General features: G+C 39.5%; 1 protein-coding gene across 2 annotated transcripts in view; it reads right to left on the bottom strand.

The window, feature by feature from the left end:
* Window positions 1-785: 785 nt before the first annotated feature.
* WDR41 (WD repeat domain 41) overlaps window positions 786-20,978 on the bottom strand; it is a 51,823-nt gene continuing 31,630 nt past the window's right edge. For both annotated transcript variants that reach the window (XM_014451488.2, XM_023750510.1), the window contains 6 exons: window positions 16,895-17,005; window positions 10,211-10,395; window positions 6,339-6,460; window positions 5,435-5,523; window positions 4,031-4,164; window positions 786-1,060 (listed from right to left, as the gene is read on the bottom strand). In XM_014451488.2, the coding sequence (XP_014306974.1) occupies window positions 908-1,060; window positions 4,031-4,164; window positions 5,435-5,523; window positions 6,339-6,460; window positions 10,211-10,395; window positions 16,895-17,005 (794 nt within the window). In that variant the 3' untranslated portion in view covers window positions 786-907. The remainder of the gene's footprint in view (window positions 1,061-4,030; window positions 4,165-5,434; window positions 5,524-6,338; window positions 6,461-10,210; window positions 10,396-16,894; window positions 17,006-20,978) is intronic.

Raw genomic sequence — 20,978 nt, 5'->3', positions numbered from 1 at the left:
GCTCTATAGAACCTTGATAATTAGTTATTAAAGATGAGAGGAATTTATAAGAGAAAGGATATATTTAAATTTATCACAAGGATTCTTAATCAAATGGGCTCTAATGATAACCAAAGAATAAAAAGCTTATAATTAAAACCACAACTTTACTGTTCTGTTTGAACCTCAGAACAGCACTCACCGCTTCAGCAGCATATGTGCAATTATGCACTCTCCATTTCCTACAGGGAAGAAAGTTCTCGGGAGAGCTCAAGTTACATTCAAGTTATGCTACATCCTACCTCTTCCTCAGTGGGTTTTTCCTCCCAAAACACCTTCTATAATTATCATGTATACTTATTTCCTTAAATAAAATTTTACAGAAATGAAAAAGGATACGTAAGCTATTCATTTGAGAACAAAGGTATTCAAAAATCCAAAGACTAAATGAAAGAAACTATATGCAACTTAAAAAAAATCTAATGATGAATAAGAATTGAATTAGAGGTAATAAAATTATACTAAAGAAAGAGGTTCTGAGTACTATGCTCATTTACCACAAGCTCATAATTTCTGGGGTAAAATTTTCTAAAGCATAAATTTTTTAAATTGTCTGTAAGGACACTATGGTATACTTTCATTCTGTATCAACAGATACTTGTATTGTGATCTGAAAACTTCAACTTTTGAAAATTCACTGCTAAAATACTTGTGGTATATTCTTTGGTGGGTGTACTCACACCTAAGAAGCAACTTGTTGCTGGTTTGCATGCCCTCCCCCCAAAAAAGAATTCAAACAATCAGAATTTTATAAAGTAACAAGAAAAAAATACATTACACATTTAAGTGAGTACATGTTAATGGTTTTCAGAGTATTACCCTATATTTGATGTTCAAGTTCATGCACATGTATTCTAAATTCCTTAAACTAGGCAGCAAGATACAAGTCACCATTCTCCTCTAATTTTTGAAATAATTTTAAACTGCGCAATCCAGATTCTCGGTCTCCATTTTTCCATAAAATAATGAGATGATCAGCAGAGCATGTCACTAGTCCATGATCTTCAAAGTATAGAAACATCTGTAAAGAAATTTAAAACTACTGAGTACAGGAACTTCGAGGAGAAGAGACATGGCCAAATTAAAGCAACACGTGTGTTAGTAAGATGTGTACCTTAGAGATATCTTTGGATCTGAATGTAAGACTCCATATCATTTTCCATGAGAAATTTTATTTTTTAAGTGTTGATAATAGTCACATACAAATATATAAGTGCTAAAAATATAAATACTAGACCAATGACCAATATCTAGTATTTTAATAATTAGAACTTTAATACTGCCCACCTACAGAACTATAACAGCTATTTTTATAATGTACATGAATTCCTAGAGTATCTTCTGTATTTTACCATATTCTTCTTCAAGTACTAGTTTTAAGATTTTGTCAGAAGTCCTGTCAGACCTACTTTACTTAATCACTTATACTTGGTCCCATTATTTATACACAAATGGCTACCAAAATAAAAGTCTGAATTCTCCCAAGATAAACAGTGGCTTCAGATCTGTAAATAAAACAAGATAATCGATCCATACATAAGCATTTATTGAGTGTCATTATATGCATATGGTCCCTACCCTCAAGAAGGTTCTAATTCAGTTGCTGAAACAATTAGGGCACCCATTAAAGACTGTGTGATCAGGTACTATATAATAAGTAGTTCAGATTATAATTTGTCACAGAAATTCAGAAAAAGAGGACATAGATCAATAATAACTGAAAATGTCAGAGAAAGTTTCAAAAACATAAACATCTCCAAATAAAGGGAAGGTCATAGGAAAATGGAGTGTTGATGAGAAGGCAACATGAGTACTATGGAGTGGAGAGAGGACATGAATGAAGTCATGAAAAGGATGAGCTCCTCCAAGGAAAGAATGAAATAAAGGAGAGAAATAACATTAAAGAACACAGGAGAACGAGAATTTTCTTTGAAATAACTTATACATTTTGAAGATAGCAGGATAAGGCCTCAGCTGTTTATGTAGGAGTGCAGGGTGTTAATATTGGAACAAAAATCCTCAGGACATGGAAAAGACAGAACACAGAGGGGTTGGAGTACAGATGAAAATATAATAAAAGGAATAAGAAAATTCAGAAAATAGAAAATCTAGTCTCTCAGGTACTTAGTGAAGCAGAGATACGATTTTTTTTAAAAAGCTTTAAGTATCGCCGAACCGGTTTGGCTCAGTGAATAGAGCGTCGGCCTGCGGACTCAGGGGTCCCAGGTTCGATTCCAGTCAAGGGCATGTACCTTGGTTGCGGGCACATCCCCACTGGGGGGCGTGCAGGAGGCAGCTGATCGATCTCTCTCATCAATGTTTCTGGCTCTCTATCCCTCTCCCTTCTTCTCTGTAAAAAATCAATAAAATACATTAAAAAAAAGAGCTTTAAGTATCAATACTTTCACTCAGGAAAATTCCTAAGAAATTGACATTTCTATATTTTGACAACTGCCACTTTGAAGGTTTCCTCCACCACTGAGCAATACATGTGAAACCTTTAATGGGTTCCTACTATTTTTAAAAGAAAATCCAAACTCCTCCGCCTTACATTCAAGGGCATTCATAATCTAACCCAACTACTTTCCCAGGCTTCATCTCCTACGTCAGCACGTGTTCACAGAAATCCAATGCTCTAGCCTAGTGAATCTGCTCCTTGCCACCAAATAGTTCCTATTTTTGTCCTTTTCTCTACCACATTCCATCCTCAACACTCCCATATAGCCAAGCAAATGAAGTTAAACAAAACAACTGGACTACTTGTTAGAGGAAAGCAAAGATGAGTACCCAGTATCTCGGAGCCTCAATCCTCTCTAACTTTTAAGGTTCAGCTCAAGTCCTCTATCTTCCACTAATCATTTACTTCTCATTCCTGACTCTCCACTGTCTGCTATGCATCTGGGTCCACATCAGAAGCCTAGATTAACAGCTTACTAGGTCTGTATCCCTTCTCACTACTAAAGTATAAGATCCATAGGGCAAGTATTGTAGTTTTATATCTCTTTGTAAACTCCACTGTCTAGTATAGTGCCTGAAATATAGGAAATGCTCCATAACAAGTGTGGTACTTCTCCTAAGCATAAATGCACTTTCAAATGAGAAGTAATTTGTTCCTCCCTGGCTATGAAACAGGAAGAACAATTTAAGAAAGTCATTATTTAGGGCCTTGTTTATACTACTATCACACTATTTACCAGTTCCAATCGTCTATTTATCTTGATTATTCTTATTCCTTCATTACAGGCAATGGTGCCTATAAGAAATATTAATATATTTGGATTACAAGTTAGAGTTGTATGCATTTTATAATTCTCAACTAATATTTTCATATATGCATAATGATAATCAAGACACTGGGGTTTTACTAAAGCTGACAAATTATGATCCTTCAAAGGGAGGTAAACAGCACTCTATTCATGAATATGATAAAGGCCCCTGGAATTAGGTTCTGTAAGGCTAAATATCTCTCTCTCCACAATCCTCTATTTACTACTGTTATATATTCAACATTATTCACATTGTCCTTACTGTCAGCTATCTTCATCTCATAAATAATGGTAATTAAGCCCATTATTTAGAGCAGTGATATTCAACTGGTGTGCTGGAAGTATTTTTAAAACATGCAGTACATGACTATTTAATCAGGGGCATTGATACCTTTTCCCTTATATTGACAATAGCAAACAAAACAATTGCTATATGGTGTAAATGAATCAAAATGGTATCTATTTTTTTGTCAGATTGGAAAAAAACATAATAAATTGGAAATAGCTGATTAAGAAGCAACTCATTCCTTGGCTCCTCAAATCATCTCTCTGTAAAGAAAGATCCTAATTGCTCATACTACAACCTATCCTATTCCATGTTTCAATTCAATAAAAACCTACAGACAAGAGAAAGTACAGGTCTTTATGATACCAACAGAATAAAGAGCAGTAAAATGCAAAAGCAGGAATTCCCTAGACATTTATATGCCTATTAAAAACAATACCTCTACAGATGATGAGTGTCCAATCAAGTCTCCAATAAGCTCCAGTAAACATGAAGTGGCATTTTCTTGTTGCTTTTTAACAGGTTGGCTGGCTTGTTTGTTTACTCTTCCAAATCCCCACATGTTAAAAAAACCTAGAAAAACATAATCATTTCAGGCATTTTCAAAATTACTGTGCTCTTTACTCATGATCTATCTATATAAAACCCTAATATGCAAACCAACCGAACAGCAGAACGACCGGTTGCTATGACGCACACTGACCACCAGGGGGCAGATGATCAATGCAGGAGCTGCCCCCAGCCCACAGGCCCCAACCAGCAGTGGCGGCAGGGGGCGGGGCCGGCGAGTGGGTGGCACCATGCCAGCCAAGGCTGGTGCAAGCGGGGGTGGGGGGGGGTGATCATCCCAAACTGCCCACAGATCAGCCCTGATCGCTGGCTAGGCCTAGGGACCCTATCTGTGCAAGAATTTCGTGCACCTGGCCTCTAATAGTAATATAAGATCAGAAAAACAATATTTAGATGGGAGGACCTTCTGTGCTTTTTTTTTTAAATCCTCACCCAAGGACATTTTTCCATTGATTTTTTTTTTTTTAAGAGAAAATGGAAGAGATAGGGAGAAAGAGGCAGAGAAACATCAATAGGAGAGACACATCAACTGGTTGCCTCCTGCATCAGGTTCGTCACTGATCTCTTTTTTGCCCCTACTCACTCACTGGTGAAGGTGTATTAATTTGAGAAAAAGACAGACACTGGGAATAAAAGAGAAATAAAAGGCCTGGATGACAGAGCTCCCCTCCCCACCGCCCCCGGAAAAAAAGAGTCACAATTCAGATCTACCAACAAGGGTTGACTAAAAATAATACCCTATGACTTCAGATAACCGAAGAAACTCCAGAGGTACCAGCATCTGATTTCTCATGCAAAGGTTGCTAATAAACCATGATTTTGTTTTATGAACCAAACACCTGAAAGTTAAGAGTTCATGAGATTATGATATAAACACAAATGTGTGTTTTTCAATAAACAGAATTAAATGTTAATGATATAATGCCTCAAGTCTGAAAGAACACTTTAGTTTAATATCTGACCATACAAATTGTTTGTGTATCAGACACAATTATAAACAATATAAATGAATAATTACTTCATCAGGCCATCTGATCAGATTACTAGAAAATAAGTTTCTCCTCAAAACAAGAAAATCCTAGTTGACTTGGATAGAAATAAAGAGGCAATTCTATATTAAAATAATATTAAGATGTGAATCCTAAATCCCAATTACCATATGCCTCATATAGACATGCTGGATATTATTCTTGTGGTTATACATAACTGCCTTTCTTCTGTCTTTCACATGAGAAAAAAAGAAAGATTGCCTTTTTTGAGAAAAGATACACACCTGTTGGTACAGGTTCAGCTGCCATCTGCTGTTTTTCTCGTAACTCCCAAATGCGTACACTGCCATCTTCTGAGCATGAGATTAACTGCCTGTCAGAACAGAAAATCAGTGATAAAAAGAGCACCGTGGAGGGCCAATGCTAAATTTGCAGTGAAAAGAATAAGTGGAGCCCTCGATTGCTTTTATTCAGCTCTTGGCAGGAGCTGATAAAAACCACAATTTAACATGGCTTTCTCAATGCAAAGTAAAAGCACTCTTCAGGAAAGACACACATTATATTGTTACATTGGCTCAAAAGTTATAAATATTTTGTCTTCATTTTTAAAAATGCATTCAGGAAAACAGGGTATGAATTACACTTTCATAATATCCTGAGCGACAGTCCCCTGTCCTCCCCTCACTGTATCTCTGCTCAGGGTGCCTCTCACCCTGAAAATAACCTGCATAGAAAATAATACTATTCCCTTCATATAATTTCTCCCTAAAAATTCAGCAGCCAAATTTTCTAAGAGGAAAGTCTCAGTAACCTTTGACAACAGGAGATTTCCATTTGATTCTGGCTATAAACAAACAACAAAAAGATGTGTTTGTGGAAAATATAAAAAGAAAAATTAGCACTTAGTAAATTCCCAAAAGTCTTTCACCTGTTAAAATAAATGCCATAAAGTAGTGCTTCTTATAATGAGATTCAATATAATTCATCTGAACCTTGCTTCTTGTAAATGTTATAATACATTGCCACAAACTCTTTTATTAGAGATAGCCACATGGTATTATCCATTTCCAAAAGAATATAGCAGGTCAAGTCACAAAGCCAGGCAACTTTGCCACTTGAGAAATTACATTGGTAGCCTAGGAACTGTGAATTTCTCTCATCTGTTGCAAAGCAGATGGGAACTTGTACCTGTTTGGAAGCTTGGCAATGTGCAGGACCCTGGAGTCATGGGCAGTTTTCTGGCAGGCAATCACACGCTTCATTTGAAGGTTATACACGTATAAACCCCTTCCAACTGCAACAAATACATTCTGGAGGGGAAATTCAGAAATGGGAATAAAACTAGTGCTTACCACTACCTAGTGTAATAGATTTCCAGCCCTGGTGTGACATCAGAAAATCATTGTTACTTTCCTCTATTCTTAGCCTTCAGCCCAAATTACTGTGCTGCCCTCTGAAGTCCAAAAATTTCAAATCACAAAGGAAAGCTCAGCATTTAGAAGGTAGAAGGACACAATTGCAAATACAGAGAAAGCTCTATATATTACACCCCTAAGCATCACTTTCTTCCTTACTGAAATACTAGAGGCCCAGTGCATGAAATTTGTGCACTCGGGGGGTCCCTCAGCCCAGCCTGCACCCTTTCACAGTCTGGGAGCCCTCAGAGGATGTCCGACTGACAGCTTAGGCCTGCTCCCCATGGGAGCTGTCAGTCGAACATCCTTAGCACTGCTGCAGAGGCAGGAGAGGCTCCTGCCACTGCCGCTGCGCTCACCAGCCGTGAGACCAGCTTCTGGCTGAGCAGTGCTCCCCCTATGGAAGCGCACTGACCACTAGGGGGTAGCTCCTACATTGAGCATCTGCCCCGTGCTGGTCAGTGCGCGTTATAGCAACCAGTTGTTCCACCGTGCGGTCGATTTGCATATTAGCCTTTTATTATATATAGGACTAGAGGCCCGGTGCACAAAATTCGTGCACGGGTGGGGGGGGGGCGTCCCTCAGCCCGGTCTGCACCCTCTTGCAATGTGGGACCCCTCAGGGGATGTCCAACTGCCAGTTTAGGCCCGATCCCTTCCTGATCACCCCTAACCACTCTGCCTGCCTGCCTGCCTGATCGCCCCTAACTGCTCGCCTGCCTGCCTGATCACCCCTAACTAACTCTGCCTTGGCCCCTGTCACCGAGGCTTCATCCGGAAGGACATCTGGAATGACGTCCAGAAGGTCGTTTGGGTGTCTTGTCTAATTAGCATGTTACGCTTTTATTATTATAGATAACAGCTAGAAAAAGGGCTGGTAGATTAGCCCTGCAGCAGAAGCTACTGAGATACAAGTTAAGTTTTCATTCAGGTAACACAATACCCTTGGGAGAATTCCTTAGTTTCTTTTTCCTGCAAAATGTGAGCAAAATTACTTGCACTCCATATTTTATCAAGAGACCTATAAAGGATATGAAGAAGCCTATGCTAGAGTGGCACTATAATTTTAAAATCCTCTGAAGGCTTCATAAAAATGTTTTTCCAAATGTAGTGTCTATAATAATAAAAGCATAATATGCTAATTAGACCGGACAGCCAAACGACGACCTTCTGGATGTCATTCTGGATGAAGGGGTGGTGGCAGGGGCCAAGGCAGATGTGATTAGGGGCGATCAGGCAGGTAGGCACAGTGGTTAGGGGTGATCAGGCAGGCAGGCAGGCAAGTGGTTAGGGGTGATCTGGCAGGCAGGTGAGTGGTTAGGGGCGATCAGGCAGGCAGGCCAGTGGTTAGGAGCCAGTGGTCCCGAATTGTGAGAAGGATGTCCAACTGCCAGTCAGACATCCTCCGAAGGTCCCAGATTGCAAGAGGGTGCAGGTTGGGCTGAGGAACCCCACTACCCCACCCCTGTGCACGAATTTCATGCACCGGGCCTCTAGTTAGAAATATCTCTTTATTAAAACAACTTTAATCTTTTGAAAGTATTTTTACAATATTTATCTTACTTCAGCCTCATAACATCTCATTAAAGATAGGAAAAGCAAGTATAATTGGCATCTTTCAGGTGAGCAAGTTAAAACTGAAAGATTAAAGTTACACATAAAATTAAGACAGGAAGTCAATATTTATACTCAAGGTCATATTACTCCAGTCCTTTGCCCTTTCTTTCCTCATATCATACTGCATAGGTTCTCAAATCATTTTGCAAGTCACTAGACTTTTGGTAGCACATATCTTAGAATCATTCATTCTTGCTCATTAGGTACCCCAGTGAAGCAGACCTTTCAAAAATCCCTACAGATTGCCTCTCTGTTGTCTAAACCTTACTTATGCGGCCTCAAACCCAACTCAGACCTCTAGTATCTGGACCAAAGCATGGCCCCATGGCTTACCAGAGTCTATGATCCCCCTGACCTTCAGAATTGGTACTCCACATTTAGCAATACAAGCTGAGGATCAATGCCAGGGGCATTAAGGAACAGTTAGCCAACTTGCTAAAATCTAGAACCCTATTGGTAGCATTCAACGCAAAGAAACTAGTTTTACAGATCAGGAAATCTGTACAGAGTTTAAGTAATTTATCCAAGGTCACACAAAAAAATTATATACACACCTAGATAATTAATGAGCTTTAAGGCTGCAGTGAGTCAATCAACAGACTCTATCATTTACCTGTTATCAATAATTAATGGGCCCTAGTAGAAAGAAAGAACCCCTATAAGAGGAGGAAAGTCAGAGAAAACTGAGTAATGTTTTATCAAGCATTTATAGTCAATAAGCATCTATCAAAATTGTTAAGATTAAAAAGAATGCAAAATTAAAAACTTTTTAAATACCAATTTTTTTCAGAAAGTAGAAAAAGATTTAAAAAGAAAATTAAGAATAAGTTTTAGGACTCCAACTCCTAGAAATCTAGTTATCCATCTTTTCTGAAACCCTATTGTCTTTAGCATATATATTTAATTTTTTTCAACATAAAATTGGGACATAAAGAAATTTAATCTTTGGTTATACTAGTGTTCTCTATCCTAGTCTTATCCTATTGTTTTGTTTTTAAAGTGAGAGAGGTGCAAAGAAAACAAAAAAATATGCAATACTCTCTTCATCCAGGACATTATTTATGAAATGTGTAAATAAAAATAACATGCATATAATTAGAAAATTTAAACAGTGCAGAAAGGCACAAAATACAGTGAAATAAAAGCTTCCTCTCTTCAAAGCTTACAACCCTTAAACATTTTTGTTGTTGTTAATCCTCACTAGAGGATATTTTTCCATTGATTTTTAGAGTGGAAGAAGCTGGGGGACACGGCGCGGGGGGGCGTGGGGCGTGTGTGGTAGTGGTAGAGAAACATCAATGTGAGAAATTGATTGCCTCCCACAAGTGCCCTGATGAGGGGTGGGGTTGGGGAGGTCGAGATCAAAACAGTGAGCCTCCAGTGCATGGGCCCACACTTTAACCATTGAGCCATGCCTGCGAGGGCTTAAACATTTCTTATGATTACATTTGTTTCTAAATGTAATCATAAGGAATGTAAACTCCCCTTTAAATACATTTTCTTAGCCAGGATTCATTAATCCAGTGCTATTCATCTCTTACTGCAAAAAAGATGTAAAGTACTTCAAGAGCATCACCTCCAAGGCCTAAAGGATTGAAATCAGTAATTCTCAGACAATCATCTTGCCCCAGGATGCTAGGAGACTAAAAGAAAAAACTCTTCAATATTTTTATTTCCTTTACTTCTCTAAGAAATGCACCAGAATCTTAAAAAGGATTCTTTTCCCAAAGTATTTCTTAAAACAATTTAAATCATTATTCTCAAATCCTATGGAATTATTTAATCCAACCCAAAATTTCAAGAGAGCTTTTAAATCTGTGGCCATTTAATCACTTCCTTGCCTTAAGGATAGAAGCTAAGATTAAAATGCTTTTTTTAAAAAATGCAAGTGGTATAATCTTCAAAAAATATCAGAACATTTTAAAGCACAACTTTAACATGGGTAATAATAGGTTAAATTTTAAAAATTAGAAACAGGGTTTATTTAAAAAGGCAACTTTATAGATATTTTCTTGATTTTTTTCTTACCTCTTCATCCCATGTTAAATGATGAATAGAAATGTCATTTGGTTTTTGACACAGTTTTATTTCTTGCTGAGTGTCCAGCTGGGGAAATGGGTCCCAGAAGTTGTGTTCACAGGCCTGCATAGTCCAGTCCAGGGTATCCCAGATGATCAGCTCTCCAACATGGGAGCCAGTCACAAAACTCAGATCTAGGCAGAGTTCATATAGAGCTCATTATTGATCATTTTACCAACAGATTAAAATGAATGGACTGCCTAGTAATAATGCTCTACAAAACCACAATAATAAGAGCAGTGAGGTACCTAGATGAGCCAAACAGGACAATTAATATAACAGAACAGGAAGACCAGAAACAGACTCGTTACCTATTTAGTATATGATAATGATTGCGTTTCAATTAGTGAAAAAGAAATACCTCATGCTAGAACATTTGGTTAAGTATTTTGGTTACTTTGGATCATATAGATTTAGAAAACCTACATTTCTCCTGTGTGTTTCCTTTAACTTCAACTACTACCACACTCACAACACTTCTGACATCAGATGTGTGGGTTTTTCCCACACCAAGTAGTTCTGTGACAACAGCGAGGTGACCTACAGTTTAACTTAATTCTGACACTATCTATCTGGAGACAGGATCAGATGTCACAGGTTAAGGGCTCAGTCCCCACACACACACTTCAGATGACAATAATAAGTTCAAGTTGTTATCTGTGCTTCTGGCCAATCAGCTATAAATCAAAGGTTCTCACATCCCCTACTCAAGTTCAATTAATTTGCTGGAGCAGCTCTCAGAACTCAGGAAAACAGCTTACTTAATTACTACCAATCCTATATAAAAAAAAGGCTAATATGCAAATTGTCCCCTCGGGAGTTTGACCGGCTGGGAGTCTGACCACTCGCTATGACGTGTGCTGACCGCCAGGGGACAGTGTGGAATGAAGGAAGATCCCGGCCGGCCAGGCCTAGGGACCCTCCCTGGGCACGAATTTTGTGCACCGGGCCTCTAGTATGTTATAAAAGAACTAGAGGCCTGGTGCACGAATTTGTGCACCAGTGGGGTCCCTCGGCCTGGCCTGCAGGACCAGGCGGAAACTGGCTCTCCAACATCCCCCGAGGGGTCCCGGATTGCGAGAAGGCGCAGGCCAGGGAGGGATGCAGGAGGTTGTCCAGCCGGGGAGGGACTGCGGGAGGGCTCCAGGGTGTGTCCGGCCCTTCTCGCTTAGTCCCGACTGGTCATTCCACGTTCGGTCGATTTGCATATTACCCTTTTATTATATAGGATATGATAAAAGATACAGATGAACATCCAGATGGAGATGCACAGGCAAGGTATGTGGGAAGGGCTATGGAGCTTCCATGCCCTCTCCAAGCATACCATTCTCCCAGCACCTCCACAGGTACAGCAACCTGGAAGCTCTCTGAATCCCATACCGTTGGGATTTCTATGGAAGCTTCATCATGTAGGCAAGATCAATTATTAACTCCATTTCCAGCCCCTCTCCCCTCTCTGGAGAATGGGGGATAGAGCTGAAAATTCCAAGCTTCTAATCATGGGTTGGTCTTTCTGGTAACCAGATCCAACCAGGAGCCCATCAAGAAAGAGTGGCCTCATCAGAACAAAAGACACTAAAATCACCCAGGAAATTCCAAGAGATTTAGTACCCTATGTCAGGAAATAGTAGAACAAAAGATGCTCATTGTACTCTAATCACTTAGGAAATTGTAAGTTTTTAGAAGCTCTGTGCCAAGAACTTGGGACAGAGCCATATATAGAGATATATTTCTTCTATTATTTAATACCAAAATAAGTTTCAAAGAGATTAAAATATTAAAGATGCTTAAAGGATTGCAGAAAACTATGATCAATACTTTTTATGAATATGGAGTAAAAGGCTCTAAAGGAGGCAGGGTGGGGACTGGGGAAAGGCATCTAAGTTAATATCTGCCTAGACTGCCTAGAAAAAAAAAACATTTAAATGACAAAAAGATGGGGAAATTTTGCAACTTAGATGTCAAAATAGGTGGGGTTTTTATTTTTTGTTTTTAAATCCTTACCCGAGGATAAGGGGTTTTTACTAATTTTTTTTTTGAGAGGAAGGGAAGAGAGGAAGAGAGAGAGAGAGAGAGAGAGAGAGAGAGAGAGAGAGAGAGAGAGAAATATCATGTGATAAACATTGACTGGTTGCCTCCCACATCCGTACCAACCAGGGATTGAACCTGAAACCTTTTGGTGTACGGGATGACACTCCAACCAACTGAGGTAAAATAGGTTTATTATATTTGATACATAAGAAGTTCTTGGAAATCACTAAGATCAAGAAAAATACTTTAGCAGAAAAAATGGGCAAAGGCTCTGAACAGGCAAAACAAGAAATATAAATGGTCAATAAACATGTGAAAAGATGTTCCCTTAATAATAAAAAATATCCAAAAGCAATGAGATACTACTTACTGATTTGCAAATGGGAAAGATTATAAAACAGGAAAATACCCAAATGCTAATAAAAGCAAAGGGAATGAGCACACTCCCACACTACACACTACTAATATTCTAGTATAAAGTGATATAATCCCTTCAAATTTGGAAATACACATCAAAACCTTTAAAAAAAGTAAACCCATTGATAAAAACAAGTCCACTTACAGAAATTTATCCAGAAGAAAGTATACATAAAAGACATATATAAAAGGTTGTTATACATAGTATTAAAAGTCTGAAGATGACCTAAACATACAATTGGTGACTGAATAAATAAGGTATACATAAAATGAAATGGTAATGCTGTTATTGAAAATTAAGTTATAAAGTATGTTTATATCGATATGCAAATATACTCATGACAAACTGTTACAGAACAGAAAACCATATGCATACACATATACACACATACATACGCCCAGAAAAACACCTAGAAGTATATGGACTAGTGCGTAACACTGTATGGTGGGGGAATTTTTATTTTTATTTTTACATTTTTTATGTTTCTCACTATTTTCTCATTTTTCTACTATGACTATGTATTACTTGTACAATTATAAGGTTTTAAGTCCTTTAAAAAAATGAAATTAGTGGACCAACTAAGATACTTTACAAATTATATATTTAATAGAAAATGTTCAACTGCTGAGACTAAAAATGATCATGTAATTTATTTAAATTTTTATACATTTAGGGTAAGGTAGAATAGAACAATGCAATGTGAGTTTAGAAAGCCAAGTTCTAATTTTGCTTCTGCCTATTACTAGCCATGTGGTCTTTAAAAATCATTTAACCTTTCTCTAGCTTGGATTTCTCATGCATTAAATGAGGATGATTGTAAAAATCAAATTAAATAATAAACGTTTAGCCATTTAAAGAAGACATCAAATGTTATTTTTGAATGCCGGTATTATTTTGAGCCCCTGGTATTATTCCCTATTAATGGTTTTAAAACATCCAGTTACTTGTAATTTAGGAATACAGAGATGAGTTAATTATTATTTAATTATTCCATTTATCAAATAAACCAGGACAGAAATCTAACTAGATGAATAATCTCTTAGAAATAAAGAATTACCAGCAATCATACATGTAAACATTATTCTATCTTCGTGCCAAGTCCACTTTCTATAGTCTATTAACAGACTCTATAAAATTTGCTCTAAGTTCATTTCTCATCCGTGGAGAGAAATAGGCTTCTAATTTTAATAGTGAGAAAGTTAAGGGAGTACTAATCTTTCCATGACCTTCTTTTACATCCCTTTTCCTCTTCTTTCCAACTTCAATCAAACTACAAAAGAACTAGAGAAAATAAGGAGTGAAGATCCTTGACTTTAACTCTGCATGTGTCCTAACACAGCTAATGTAACCTACTGAAACCACAAAGTTGCCTGCTCTGACTTAATCCTCCAAGTGTTTGTGATTCACCTATGCAATAGATCAGGGGTGGGCAAACTTTTTAACTCGAGGGCCACAATGGGTTCTTAAACTGGACCGGAGGGCTGGAACAAAAGCATGGATGGAGTGTTTGTGTGAACTAATATAAATTCAAAGTAAACATCATTACATAAAAGGGTACGGTCTTTTTTTTTTAGTTTTATTCATTTCAAACGGGCCGGATCCGGCCCGAGGGCCGTAGTTTGCCCACGGCTGCAATAGATAAAAGTATTCGTGTCCACTTGAAATTTTTCACTAAAAACAAAATTACTGGCACTCCCCTAATTCAATGCAGTTTATCGCTGTGTAAATTATTTATATTCCCAAACAGGTCATTCAAAATGTTTCACACAAAACAACCTCAATGATGTATTATATGTAGATGGATTTTCAAGAGTCACTTAGTATGAAAATATCACCTGGCATCTGTCTACCCATCCCTCCCAAGTACTAATACTTTGTGATTACTTTTATCATGTTGTCAGCACACACACACACACAAAAAGGAATAAAATAAATGAAGTACCCAGAGCCTTTTGCCAAAAGATAGAAGCAAGGTTTATCTTGTATGTCTACCTTAGAAAACTTTCTGCCAGGCATTCAGATATCTTTGTAATTTGGTATTCATTACTCACATTTGTCTACCATTCTAAGGTTGCCCTGGGGCCCTCACTAAAAATGCACTTCCCCTGTGAATTACAAACCCAGTAACTGGCCACACTTTTCATTGGAATTGGTGGGACAAAGAAGCAGGGCTGAGGGTGGAGCTGAGAACTGTACAACATAATCATCTCAAAACTGCCAAAATCTGCAGCAAGTCAGACATGCCTACGTACAAGATCAGACTGTCACAATGTCATGTTCACATCTTACCCGACTACTCAACCATGTATGATTCCTATATATCCTTATTATCTGTAGCGTAAATTTACAGTCATGGAGTTTATAAAGTAAAAAGTACTAGGGCTTTTCTGTAGTTTTCATTAATTTTTTTTGCTTCAGTGTTCCATTTTCCTCACCTTGAGAAGTTGGAAAGAAATACTTGAAAAAAGTTTTCTTGGTTAAACTGTTATTAACTTCTCTACATATCATCACACAGCAAAAGAAGTGCCATGAAGTTAAGGCTACCTCAGTAACATTCCATCAACGTTATTAAGGAACCATGCTGGGTCAATGGTACCAATGCTTCGCCACTAAAACAAGACAACTAGGCATGACCAGTTCAATGGGTCAGAACACAGCTGTGCTTTTTCCAGTAGCTCTGAGGCCTTGGAGCTTATGGCTCAGTGCCAGAGGGTCTTTCAAATAAGAATTTGCCTTTTGTGCTGCCATCCATGGCTAGAGGAAAAAGAGCCCCCAGAGAGAAATAAAGGAGTGCTCCCAACATTGTTACTTCTATCACCATAGACAAATCTAGTCCTTAGAAAGACTTGCAGCTAGGTTGTACAAGAAGATGGCTGTTGGAGAAGAGGACTGTGGAAGTGGAAGGAACATTCTCACTGACGTACTGAAAAATGTTATTAAATGGCATACAAATGGAGACTACAGTTAGTGCTGTCTGTGCCGCTCTTTTCCTTTGCCGCATGTTTATGCAAAGTATTGCTCAAAAGAGCCAACCCAGGTCTCAGGTCAGGGGGTGCAGTCCAATCCTCCCACTATCATATTATGGCATCTTACAGAAGCTTCTTACAGTCTCCTCCAGACTATAGAAGTAAAGCCACCCAGAAGGCCTCTCATCTGACCTCAACACAGATCACCCAGAATAACTGACGATATGCCACTTTATTTGAAAGTGAACTAGGTAAATGCCAGGATTTGTTGACTGGGATCCTATCCTGCTGTCTGATGTCAGACTGGGCTTACAGAACATACTCATTATAATTATTATGAAGTTTCCCTGGTTGGTTGAGTCGTCCCATGCACCAAAAGGTCATGCCCAGGTTGCGGGTTCAGTCCCCTGTCTGGTTATGCACGAGAGGCAACTGATCAATGTTTCTCTCTCACATTAATGTTCCTCTCCCCTCTCCCCTCTCCCCTCTCCCCTCTCCCCTCTCCCCTTCTCTTCTCTCCCCTTTTCTTCTCTTCTCTTCTCTTCTCTTCTCTCTCTCTCTCTCACTCTCTCTCTCTTTCTCCTCCCCACCTCCCTCCCTCCTCTTTTTTTCTCCCTCTCCCATCCTCTCTCTAAAAAAAATCAATACAAAATATTTTTAAAAATTATTATGAAGCTAAATAGGAGTCTAGCAAGTCAAAATTCACAATCATGAGGAAGGACAGATATGAGCCATTTTCTGCAGACCTTTACCTTAGTTTGGTGTTATTTTCTGATAGTCTTCAATCATGAAAACAACTGCCTTAAATCCTGCTCATTCAACTGTATGTAACTTGCTATAGAAATCATACTGTGTGGTCTACAAAATTGGGACTAGCCAGAACCATTTGCCAAAAATTCCAAAATGCTACTAAGCATTAGTATTTACAGCCTATGACAATCATCCCACAGAGCCCATGATAATGATGCTCTCCTCCATCTCCTCTCTCCTCACTTTATTCTCCTTGTGCCTAAATCTAACCCTACCAATCTAGGAAACTTTATTAGTTCCACTGCCTTGAATTTCACATATAAAAGACTGCCAATCCCTACTACTCAAAATTATTTCAATGAAGATAATTATAGAAATCCTAGAACAAAACAAGACTGAAGCTCATAACAGATTATGTTAACGAGTATAAAATTTTACATAATATAAGCATATACACATTGAGCTTACCATTGATATTAGCCAATGAGAGAATATTATCCTGATGATCAAGGAGGCGCTTAACTTCAAGAATATCCCATTCTAGTGATCCTTCTATGGGTGCTACCAACCTGAAAATTACTACATGAAAAGAGAGATATGATTTTATTACAATAGTCAAAGATAAAATTATATTTCTGCTCAAAATACCAGTATTTCATTAAGTTAGAAATGTCTAATATTGAAAATATTGAAAACCTATCTCCAAAGGGAGCCTTATTCATACTACTTTAAAATATTTCTTTCAAATGCTTGAGATGTTTGAAATGATCTACTAAAATCCCAAGTGAGTGTGTGCTTAGAATTCTGTTCCTGTATCAAAACTCTTCTAATTCCACTACCCCAATCCTTTCCAGGGCTCCACTGCAGTCAGGCTATCCTGCCTCACTCTCTACCTAGCTATTGACTGGTCCACATCAGTGAATCATCTCCACCATCAGCTTTCTGTACTCATGTTCCCAGGCCAGTAAGCATTGCTACAAAACAAGCTACAAATTTATGTTTAACTTAAACTCAGAGAAGACTTCAGCAGTTGCTTTCATATTTTTAAAGTTTTCTTGATACCTAGGCATACACCATCCTATATAATAAATAATAGACAAACATGGTAATTGACCGTACCTTCGCTACGCCTCCCATTGGCTAATCAGCACGATATGCAAATTAAGCGCCAACAAAGATGGCGGCTAATTTGCATACTGCAGGCAGGGTGGGTCAGCCATCCCGCCTGCCCTGCCACCATCCGGGCCTGCTATCTGTGACCCAGGGCGGTGGGCATCCCGTGTGCGACCCGACCCGGGGCGGCCAGGTGGTACAGCAGCGATCGGCCGACCCACCTGGCCGCCATCCGGGCATCCCGTGTGCGACCCGACCCAGGGCGGCTGGGCGGGGCAGCAGCGATCGGCCGGCCCGCCCGGGTGTCCCGTGTGCAACCCAACCCGGGGCAGCGGGGCGGGACAGCGTGGCTCCTCTGTCACCCCAGCTTCCTCATCACAGCTCCCTTGGGGGCCTAAGCCTTTAGTCGGACATCCCCCGAGGGCTCCCTGGCTGCCAGAAGGATGTCTGACTGCAAGCTTAGGCCTGATCCCTGGGGAGTGGGCCTAAGTCGACAGGTGGACATCCCCTAAGGGGTCCTGGACTGCAAATGGGCGCAGGCCGGGCTGAGGGACCCCCCCACCCCGAGTGCACAAATATTTGTGCACCGGGCCTCTAGTCCTATATAATAAAAGCGTAATATGCAAATCGACCAAACGGCAGAACAACCGGTTGCTGTGACGCACACTGACCACCAGGGAGCAGATGCTCAACGCAGGAGCTGCCCTCTGGTGGTCAGTGTGCTCCCACAGCAGGAGCACTGCTCAGCTGACAGGCGCCAGATGCCAGGCTGACAGCTGGTGAGTGCAGCTGCAGCAGTGCAAGCCTCTCCTGCAGACACTTCCCTTGCGCGCCCAAGCAGCAGTGGCGCCGGGATGAGTGAGAGCAGTGCGGTGCCCAACGTGGGCTTGGGCTCCTCCCCAGCTGCCTGCCGCTTCACACACTACTTGCTGTGCGGGATTGACGCAGACAGTGAGCTGGAGCCCGACGAGCTGGCAGGTAAGGCTGGGCTGTGGTAGCACAGAGGTCCACTGATCCCTGCAGGCCAGGCTGAGGGACCCCACCAGTGCACAAATCCATGCACTGGGCCTCTAGTTAAATTATAAACTCTGAGGATAATATGCCTATAATTTTTGTGCGCCATACAATTCTTTTGACTACAGATTTTCAATGGGTTACTTTACTTGTTATCTGACTTTAACAAATAGTTTTATTTAAACTAATGTGAATCCTAACTTTAATCAATACAGCAAACCCCAAATCAAATAAACTAGAGTGATTCAATCAACAAGCATTTACTAAACATCTACTATGTTCCAGGAAATTAGATCTCTAATGTGAATAAGGCCTAGTCACTGCCCTGAACCACTCATAGTCTACAGTGGTAGGGAGACCTATAAACAAGCTTATAATAGATGTATTAAATGCTACAATACACCACTCTACCCAATGTTGTGGATGCTCACAGATTAAGATGACTCATATCTTAGAAGTGGGAATGTCTCAGAGATCATATCCTTTCCAAGTGGTGGCTAACTATTAATCTCCCTTCTTTCTCACATTCTTCCCTGGAAAATAGTCAGTGCCACATTTCATTCTGTCTCTAGACAATTTTTACCAGCTACAAATCTCTAGCAAGGTTATTTAATCCTGGCAGCCATTTACATTCAAACTGTGGCTGTTGAAATAAAAAGGTATTTCAGTCAACACGAAGGGAATTCTTCCTCATACCTATCAGAGTTGTATGAACCCTCTATTTCAGTTGAAATCCTACCAAATGATCTTGAGATTGGGATTGTGGAATAAAAAGCAATATATTGTCTACTCAAACTAACATATAATAACCTGAAATACTGACAAAAAGAAGAAAACCATAAAGTAGGTTTCTACAAAGAACTACAAAGTACTAAGATAACATGAAACTGTTTAGTAAGCATAAATATGGCCTCTATAGACAAGTAATAAATTCAAGAAAATAAAACAAATCAGAGAACAAAAGAGAAGCAATAAAAAATTCTAAAAAATTAGTTAGGAAAAATATCTTAGACTTCTGAGCCAGGATGAGGTCTCAGCGCTGATAGCCTGACTTAGCCAGTAAAGCTTCAAAGTCACTGTAGCTGGTGCACACAGAACTTATACTTCCTGTTGAAAGGAACCTTCACACAGAAAGAGAGAAACTGAAATAGAACACTGAAAACCAAGTATATAGGTACAAGCTTGGTCTTGGAAATAGAAAAGATACCCCATTTACAGGGATGAAATTTATTTTTCCTTAAGAAAAAATAGCACTATATATTTATGTTATGACAAAATTAAGTAAAATGCAGAACCTCATTTTAAAGAATATTATGTATTTTTATAAATTACTTTCTGAATAAAATCAACTTTCACTTCTTTTTTTAGATGATACTCTAACTTCAGTTGAAGTATTAATGTTGCTTTTAGTAGTGTTTTAATGAATTCACTAATTCATTCATCCATTCAATAAAAATTTCTTATCTGTTAACAGAAAGATAAATAAGAAAGTTCCAGTCTCCAAGTAGCTCATATTCTGAAAAGGAGGGCAAGGAGAGAACAAAAGTAAACAGAAGTCTTTTTTTAAAGTAGTAAATGAAATGATAGATGTGAGATTATGACAACACAGTGGAAAAACTTCTGGGAGGAGAGGTGGTATTAAGTAAGCAAGCCTTCTTCCTCAAAAGATACTGGAGCTGAGCTCTTAAAGAGTAAGTAGGAATTAGCCGGATCAAAGAGGACAATGAGCAGGAGGATAAACCTGATACAGGGTGACAGCAGAAATAAAGGCATAAAGGTGAGAAACACCTTAGGTGGGGGAATCCCAGGCAATTCAGTATTGACAAGCCAGCGATATAGGAGGAGAAAGGTATTAGAGGGCCTGATTTGATATGTTGAAAACTTTGCACTTTATCCTGCAGGATAGTGATGAACTTACATTGGTCCTCTATGGCAGCAGTCGCCAGCCGGTGGTCCTCAGACCACTGGTGGTCTGTGAGGTCCGAAAGGTTGGCAACCGCTGCTCTAGGGCAAAAATTTTATTCATCTGGGGCAAAAATAAGAAAAAATAGGAAACCAAGATGGCGACATAGGTTAACGCCGGAGTTTGCTGCCTCGAACAACCACTTCAAAAATACAACTAAAAGACGGAACGGACATCATCCAGAACCACAGGAAGGCTGGCTGAGTGGAAGTTCTACAACTAGGAGGAACCGAGAATCAGAGGAGGCGCAGTGCTGAAGTAAAATACTAAGGTGCGGAGTGCGCGCGGCGCGGGCTGGTGGCTGAGGGCACGGTTGTCTGTTTCAATCCGGAGGGAGCCTCAGACTCTGAGCTCCAGATCCGGGCGAGTCTCTAGGGACCCAGACTCAAACGGGAGAAGCAGGACTGTCTGGCTACGGTCCCTCTGAGGTTTGCAGCGGTTGCTGGGACAGAGAGGCAGAGC

The sequence above is a fragment of the Myotis lucifugus genome, unplaced genomic scaffold (genome assembly GCF_000147115.1).
Source record: "Myotis lucifugus unplaced genomic scaffold, Myoluc2.0 scaffold_0, whole genome shotgun sequence".
In the NCBI taxonomy this organism is placed as follows: domain Eukaryota; kingdom Metazoa; phylum Chordata; class Mammalia; order Chiroptera; family Vespertilionidae; genus Myotis; species Myotis lucifugus.
This window is presented reverse-complemented; position numbering and strand designations above follow the sequence as displayed.